At 36.7% G+C, this 8,310-nt stretch overlaps 2 protein-coding genes across 2 annotated transcripts in view; both read left to right on the top strand.

Moving 5' to 3' along the window:
* Positions 1 to 2,851, top strand: part of CBG12921 — a gene marked incomplete at both ends in the record, with an annotated part of 5,321 nt that extends 2,470 nt beyond the window's left edge. Inside the window, 4 exons of the mRNA XM_045238550.1 lie at positions 82 to 602; positions 1,035 to 1,171; positions 2,148 to 2,497; positions 2,717 to 2,851. Of these exons, the coding sequence (XP_045095004.1) occupies positions 82 to 602; positions 1,035 to 1,171; positions 2,148 to 2,497; positions 2,717 to 2,851 (1,143 nt within the window). The remainder of the gene's footprint in view (positions 1 to 81; positions 603 to 1,034; positions 1,172 to 2,147; positions 2,498 to 2,716) is intronic.
* A 1,229-nt stretch (positions 2,852 to 4,080) lies between these two features.
* On the top strand, positions 4,081 to 7,676 carry Cbr-hmit-1.2 (the record flags this gene model as incomplete). The annotated part of the gene is made up of 5 exons (XM_002638444.1): positions 4,081 to 4,309; positions 4,689 to 5,246; positions 5,732 to 6,316; positions 7,152 to 7,492; positions 7,542 to 7,676. The coding sequence occupies 5 exons, from the start codon at positions 4,081 to 4,083 to the stop codon at positions 7,674 to 7,676; spliced, it is 1,848 nt and encodes a 615-aa protein (XP_002638490.1).
* Positions 7,677 to 8,310: the final 634 nt, after the last annotated feature.

Here is an 8,310-nt window from a genome sequence, read left to right as displayed (position 1 = left end):
CGATTATTTTGAATAGACAATAATTATTTGAAATTCTTAGATGAAAAAAAAAATCAAATCGGAAACTTACAAATTTTGCAGGTCCTCGAAAAGGTGTACAATGGAGACAAGGAATGGGTGGAATACGAGATGGCCGAGATCATAGCCTTCAATGAGGACCAGCAAAAGGAAAATGAAAAGACGCATTCTTCAGGTTTAGTGATCTGGCGCATCTTGAAAACTCCACATGTCCTCAAAGCCTGTTTCATCGGAAGTATGCTCCAAGCCTTCCAACAATTGGCTGGAATCAACACCATCTTGTACTACACAGCAGATATTATCAGGTCATCTGGAATTTCTAATAATCATACAACGATCTGGATTTCCGTGGCTCTTTCCGTATGTAACTTCATTGGACCTTTCATCCCAATGAGTTTGATTGAACGCGTTGGAAGAAGAATCATTTTCTTGTTCTCCTGCGGATTGGTGGTGCTTTCATTGATCTTCATTGGTGTAGCCTTCCTTCTGGTCAATCATGATTCGGCGGCGACGTTCCCAGGCAACCAATATGGTACTAACTTCAATTCTTCTTATCCAGATGCCAAAGGATGTATGGCTTATACGTAAGTTTCTCTAAAACAATTGTATTGAAAAATGCCATAATACTTTTTCAATTTGTGTAAAATTTTCAGAATGTACTAAACAAAACTAGATCTTCATTTTTCTAGTTGACAACTTTTTTGAAAAATCGCTCCTAAGAAAGATATGCCAATTAGAAGATGTCATATTTTTTTTTGCTACTGCTCTTCGGTTTTGGTACTGCTAATCAGTAGCAAAACAGAAGACTCTTCCACTTAGCGTATTTCACTTGAATTAAGCCGTATCAAAAAGTTGTTAACTACAAAAATGAAGCTCCATTTTTGTTCTGTACGCTCAAGAAGTTTCAGTCGGATCTAATAAAAATTAATGATTTTTAGGGTTCCTGAAGTAAGCCAATTTTTCTAGTTTTTCAATTGTTGAATAATCGTGCTTCTACTGAATACCTACTTTTCCAGAAACTGCGACTTTTGCGTCACCACCGATGCATGCGGATTCTGCCACGACGCCAATACCAAACAAGGATACTGTCTACCGGCATCGTCAGACAACCCGGAAGACTACTCGAGTACAGGATCGTGTACTTCAGTGAATGGTAAGTGTACTTTTAACATACACCTACGCATTTAAAAATTTTAAAAACACAGAAAAAAAATATGGGCAATGATGTCGTAACCCTTCTTTTTATTATGTAAATCCTGTACAAAGTTCTTTTGGAAAAGAAGAGATGGTAACTTTTGATGATCGGATGTTTTTTGACTTTTGGAAAGAGGAAACGAAAACGTTCGGAGTGTTCAGAGTGATGTCATAAATGTCGATATCCGGACAAATCGATAAGCTTACAGACCATTCCTTTTTAGTTTGTCTCAGCAGATTCAAAAATTGGGCTAGTACATAACTTCACCGATTCGGCGCTTTAACTTTTGTCTACTTTTATCAGATTTCTGCTCATCAGATGCGTCTTACAATTCTGATCTCAAAAATACAAATTTCATGGAATTTGAATGAAAACTAAGCGAGTTATGAGCGTTTAAAGTTTTAGTACAGTGCATTTTACTACTGCCACGCTCAACTTTGCTACTGCCAAGCAGTACCAAAATCCAAATTTACACCTGCCCAGCTGAAAAGGACGGCTTCTTCCACGTGGCATATCTTTCTTGGGAGCGATTTTTCAAAAAAGTTGTCAACTACAAAAATGAAGATCTAGTTTTGTTTAGTGAACTCTGAAACTTTCAGACAAATCGAAGAGTTTTAAGACTTGTTCCAGGAGCCTTGTTTTCGCTACTGGTTGACTATTACTGACCAGTTATGGTCATAGTTATGTTTGTAAGTGGTCAGTTATAAAAATCCGCTTATAAAAAATGTAAACAACATTTGATGTTCATTTTGTTGGTCATCGAGCCTGGTCCTCAATTAGGCCAAATAAAAAAAGAAGTGCAATAAATCAATTTCCTATGTAAAACTTGAAGTTTGAAGTTTCTATGAAAGTCCTATGAAGAACAAATTTTTGAGATTACCCCAAGTTTTTCAAAATCAAAAAAAAAAGCCAACTAACTCCAAAAATTCTACAGGCTCCATTTCAAACAACTTCCAATGGGAGAAATACTACTGCGACACCAAATTCACAATTCTGCCAATCATTGCCTGCGGTGTCTACCTTCTAACCTTCTCCTCTGGATTCACATCTCTTCCATGGGTCCTGAATTCGGAATTCTATCCAATGTGGGCCAGATCCACGTGTGTCTCCATCTCAACAACATCCAACTGGGTATTCAATTTGATCATTGCGTTGACCTACTTATCGTTGACACAAGTTATCGGCAAATATGGTGCATTTTGGCTGTACGCTGGGTTGACCATCATTGCTTTTGTGTTTATTTTGTTCTTGGTGCCTGAAACAAAAGGATATTCTATTGAAGAGGTGAGATATTTTTGAGGTCCCGTACTAGATAAGGAATAACTTTAAGGTCAATAAGTACCCTCGAAAAAGCACTATTTGGAAAAAATTGAATTTTAGAATTCAAATTTTTCAACTCTCCTAACTTCTTTCATTCCTGATCGATTTTCTTGAATTTAGGCTCAAAATTTAGCTGAATCCTCCTAGAAAATTATGTACGCCTTTAAAAATTCAAATTTCCAGGTTGAAATGCTATTTATGAACAAAAAACAACGGAGAGAAGCGGAGACGCGTCGACGAGAAACGGTGACGGAAGTGAGGAGTCGATTGAATAGTACAGTGTCCTTTGGTGGACAACTACAAGTGCATAAATATTAATTTTTCCCTTTTTTTGTTAAATTTTTGAGTGGATTTGGGAGGATTTGATGTTGAATGTTATACATTCTTGAGAAATTTGTAATTATATTTTGCCAATTTTTGGGTCATTTTTTGAAAAAAATGAAGATTTTAAAAAACTTTAATTTGTGAAACAAAAATAGGTCAAACATTTGAAATGATTCAAAATAGACAAATTATGAAAATTTGGTTTTTTTTTCAATTTTTTTTTCAAATTTCAAAATCAGTGGTTTCAAAAAAACGGAAAGTCTAAAATATTTGAAAACTCTGAATATCAAGAATTGCAGGAAATGTGAAAATTCTAAACAAATCAATGAAAATGTTTCTGATAATCCAGGTACTCCAGAAGGTTCCAACAATTTCGAAAATTCAGAAGTTCAGAAATTCCAGAAAATCCAAAAAAAGGAAATTTTATAAATTTAAAAATACCAGATGGCTCTGAGATTTTGAAAATTTATAAATTCAATAATTCCAGAAAGTTCAAAAAGACATAAAAACCACAGAATTTCCAGAGATTTCAGGAAATTCAGAAATTCAAAAATTGAGGAATTTCAGGGTTTCGAAAATCATCAGAATATGATAATTCAGAATTTTCAAAAAATTAGAAATTACAAAAAAACCGAACTTCTGACTTTTAGAAGTGTCTCAAAAATTATGAAAATTCTAGAAATCTTAAGAAATAACATTCGAAAATTTACAGAATATAAAAATTCAGATCTTCTAACTTTCAGAAAAGTCTCAAAACTTTCAAAAAGATTTCAGAATTTTGGAAATTCCTCCAAATCCTTGATCTTTTGGAATTGATCTGCACATTCTCTCTCACTGCATAACTTTTAAAAATCACCACAATCCAAAACCTAATTCCAAAAAAAAACCGGTCTCACAAAAAAGTTACAGTTACAGGGTCAGGGGGTTTCCCCAAATAGATCACCACCAGATTTGAATATACTTAACGACCCGTAACATTGTTCATTTTTACAGGCTGCCGTTTATTAAAAATCACCAATCCGCTCAAAAGAACTGTCAATTTTTTCCCCGCGAAGTAAATTTATGCAGTGGACTTGGTGTCTCTTCCGAATAGGTTAAAGAGTGGGCGGAGCCTAAAATGCCCCTATAAAGTGGCCAGGGTCTTTCAAATTTTTCAGAATTCCCATTCTCTTTTAACATTCAAATCTAAAAAAGCAACTTTCTTGTAATCTGAAAAAAAGAAAATGGTCGCAATTGAATTCAAAGTGTCTGAATCAGGACGAGCCCGGCCCGAGAAGAACCCGAAATTGGGATTTTTCGTCTACCTCCTTGGATCCGCTGCTATTATTGGCGGATTCTTATTCGGATATGATACATCTGTAGTCTCGGCGGCAATGCTCTATGTGCCAGAAGCTCCAGGACTCAAGCCAATGGGAACTGTTTGGAAGGAAGTGATTGTTAGTATTACGCCAGGTAAGATTATCTGAAAGTTTAAGAAATTCGGATTATTTTAAGCCGAAAACCATAGAAATTGGTTGAAAATTGACAGAGATATGAGGCTTTGAAATTTCGGCGCCGTTGATTTTGGTACTGCCCAGCAGGTGCAAAATAGGATTTTGGTACTGCTAAGTAGTAGCAAACTGGAGCTTGACAGTAGTAAAATTCACAGTCCTAAAACTTTAAACGCTTATAACTCGCTTGGTCTTCATCCAAATTACATGAAATGTATATTTATGGAATTGTCGTTTTAAGGAGCAACTAGTAATATTAAGGTTACATGAAAGTAGTCAACTTCAAGCTGCTTCCCACACCAAAAAAAAACATAGCATATCTTAAAAAAGTATTATTCCAGGCATGGCAGCAGTCGGTGCATGGTTTTCTGGTGCTGGCTCCGATCGTTATGGCCGCAAACCTATCATCATCGGCTCCACAATCATTTTCATCGCTGGAGCAATCATTTGTGCAGTGGCCTGGACAAAAATTGTGATGCTAATTGGTAGAATCTTCCTAGGTGTTGGAATTGGATTTGCTTCAATGGTGGTTCCTGTTTATCTAGGAGAAGCATCCCCTACTCATGTCCGTGGCACTCTTGTATCCGCGTTCGCCATGATGATCAGCTTCGGACAAGTCGTCGCAAATGTGATGGGTGGAATCTTCAGTTACTGGGATCCATACACCATCGGATGGAGATTGATGTTTGCGTTCGCTGGAATTCCAGCCTTGATCCAATTTGTTTGCTTCATCTTCCTTCCAGAGACCCCAAGATGGCTTTATGAGAATGGACAGACTGAGAGAGCTAAGCAAGTGTTGGAAAAGATTTATAGTGGAGACGCGGAGTGGATCGAGTATGAGTTAGCTGAAATTGAAACTTATGCAGAGGAGAGGAAGAAGCAGATGGAAGAAGAAAAAAGTGAGTTGGGGGGAAAAATAGAAACAATGGGATTCATTTAAGCCAAAAATCAGGCAAATAGGTTGAAAATTAACAGAGTTGCACAGTTTTGAAGTTTAGCTACAGTGATAAACTTTCAATTTTGATACTTTTTTCTCACTATACCAAGTTTTGATATCTCTCAAAGCATTTTGTCGGATACGCCTCTAAATTCTGATTCCAAAAATATCGATTTCATAAAATTTGTATGAAAACTAACCGAGTTATGAGAGTTTAAAGTTTTAGGACAGTGCATTTTACTACTGCCAAGTCCAAATTTGCTACTGCCTAGCAGGTGCAAAGTTGAGCTTGGCAGTAGTGAAATGCACTGTCCTGAAACTTCAAACGCACATAACTCGCTCAGTTTTCATTCAAATTTTATGAAAATTATATTTATGGAATTAGCACTTCAAGGCGCATCCGACGGTACTAAAACTCCGACGTCCGACGGTACTAAAAATTTTCAGAGTCCGGCCCTGTTATCTGGCGCATCCTGAAAACTCCACATGTCCTGAAAGCCTGCTTCATTGGAAGTATGCTTCAAGCCTTCCAACAACTGGCTGGAATCAACACCATCTTGTACTACACCGCTGATATCATCCGATCCGCTGGAATTGAAAACTATCACACTATCATCTGGATCTCTGTGATTCTCTCCATTTGCAACTTGATCGGTCCCTTCATTCCAATGACCCTAATTGAAAAGCTCGGAAGAAGAAAGTTGTTCCTTTTCTCCTGTGCTGGTGTCGTCATTTCTCTAGTCCTCATCGGTGTCTCCTTCCTTCTTGTTGGAAATGACTCCGCCCCTAATTTCGAGATGTCCTCTTACTCTTTGGCCGGATCTTATGACCCACTTCATCCAGAAGCTGAATCCTGTCGCATACTTTCAAATTGCGATAGTTGTGTCACTTCGGAGCACTGCGGATTCTGTGAGGATTCGGAGACGAAAACTGGATTCTGTCTTCCTGTCAATCATAATGACCCAACGCTCTTCTCATCGACAGGACTTTGCACTAGTGGGGTGGATAAGAGCAACTCCAGCTTCCCTAATGGTGAGTTGGCCACTAGAAAAAAAAGAAAAATTCAGAATATTTTGAGCCAAAAGTCAGTGCAATTGAGCAAAAACTAACTGAGATATGGTGTTTTGAAGTTTTTCCGCTGTTGACTTTGGTACTGCCAAGCAGTAGCAATAATGGATTTTGGTACTGCCCAGCAGTAGCAAACTTGAATATGGCAGTAGTAAAATGCACTATTCTGAAAATTCAAACGGTCATAACTCGCTTAGCTTTCATCCAAATTTTATGAAATTTATAATTTGGGAGTCAGAATTTTAAGGCGCATCCGCCAGGGTAATTTTGAAAAGCTGAACCTTTTTCTGGATGTCACAAAATTGAGAAAACTTCGACTTGCTTAATGATGCTCATAATTCAGTAATTTTTTATCCATCCCTTATAAAACTTATATTTTTGGATTCTAGATTAAAAAATACACCAAATAAACCAAAAATAAAAAAAAATGAACAAAAACTGACTGAGATAAAAAGTTTTGAAATTTTGGCATAGTTGATTTTGGTACTGCTAACAATAAGCAGTAGAAATAATGGATTTTGGTACTGCTTGGCAGTAGCAAACTTGAGCTTGGCAGTAGTAAAATACAACTTTAAACGCTCATAACTCACTTAGTCTTTATTCAAATTATATGAATTTGTTATTTTTAGAATCAAAATTTTAAGGCGCATCTGTTAATTTAAACTTTGAAAGTTTAAAGTCCTGTAGATTGACAAAAAAGTTAAGAAAACCACGAATTGCTTGAAAATGCCATAACTCGTTGACTTTTCATCCAATCCCCTTGAAACTTATATTTTTGGAATCAGCTAAAAATTTTCAGCAACTTCCTTCACCTGGCAAAAACACCACTGCACCACTTCCTACACCATTCTCCCTATTGTAATGATGGGTGTCTATCTTCTAACCTTCTCCTCTGGATTCACATCTCTTCCATGGGTTCTGAATTCTGAATTCTATCCAATGTGGGCCAGATCCACGTGTGTCTCTATCTCAACACTATCCAATTGGGTATTTAATTTATTGGTCTCTCTGACCTATTTGTCTTTGACTCATGCCATAACCAAGTATGGTGCATTTTGGCTTTATGCTATTTTCACTATTATTGCCTTTATTTTCATCTATTTCCTGGTACCAGAAACAACTGGTTATTCTATTGACGAGGTGAGTTTTCATCCTATTTTAAAAAAATATTCACTTCCTATTTTTCTAGGTGGAAATGCTGTTCATGAACAAGCGCCAACGCAACATTGCAATGCAAATTCGTCAAGCCAAGCTGGAAGCCAATGACAAGGACAAAGATAAAAATTCATCCGCCACCCTGTCCACAGAGACAATAACTATGTAGATTTTTGTGAACATATTACCCAAAATTTTATGATTTTACGGGATTTTTTCATCTTGTGCTTTACCTATTTCCCCCCTGTTTTCTCGTTCCTATGGAACTAAATCCTCTCCAACTATAGCCATTTTTTGGAATTTTTCTTCGATTTTTGAATTTATATCGAAGGATTTCAAATATGTTGTTATGTTATTTTATTTTCACTCGGTTTGGAAATAAAATAGTTTCTTTTAATTCTTGTGAGCTACAAAAAACAGTTAAAAATTTTTCTTTTCAATATTTTCGCAATTTTTAAATTCCAGAACTCGAAAACTCGATCTCTAAAAACCTGAAAATTCGTTGAGAAATGAAGAAAACGCAAACACGCTCCGTCTGCACGCGCGAGAGGGTGAGAGGCACTAGAGAAGTGTCGATTTACGGTGGCCGCTAGCCTAGGAACCTCCATTTTTCGCTCTTCCAGCCGCCTCCACGTGTACATTTTCCAGCTGGAAATCATCTAAAATCTCTTCTTTTTCGACTGTTTTTCTCTTCTTTTCAAGTTTCAGAAGCCAAATATTGAGAATTTTTATCGAATTCTAGGTAAAAAACATTGTAAAAATGGCTGAATTATATATGAAAAACGAGCAAATCTTTGTGAAAA

The sequence above is a fragment of the Caenorhabditis briggsae genome, assembly GCF_000004555.2.
Source record: "Caenorhabditis briggsae complete genome, chrV, whole genome shotgun sequence".
In the NCBI taxonomy this organism is placed as follows: Eukaryota; Metazoa; Nematoda; class Chromadorea; order Rhabditida; family Rhabditidae; genus Caenorhabditis; species Caenorhabditis briggsae.
The sequence above is the reverse complement of the archived record's forward strand: the minus strand, read 5'-3'. Positions and strand labels throughout refer to the sequence as shown.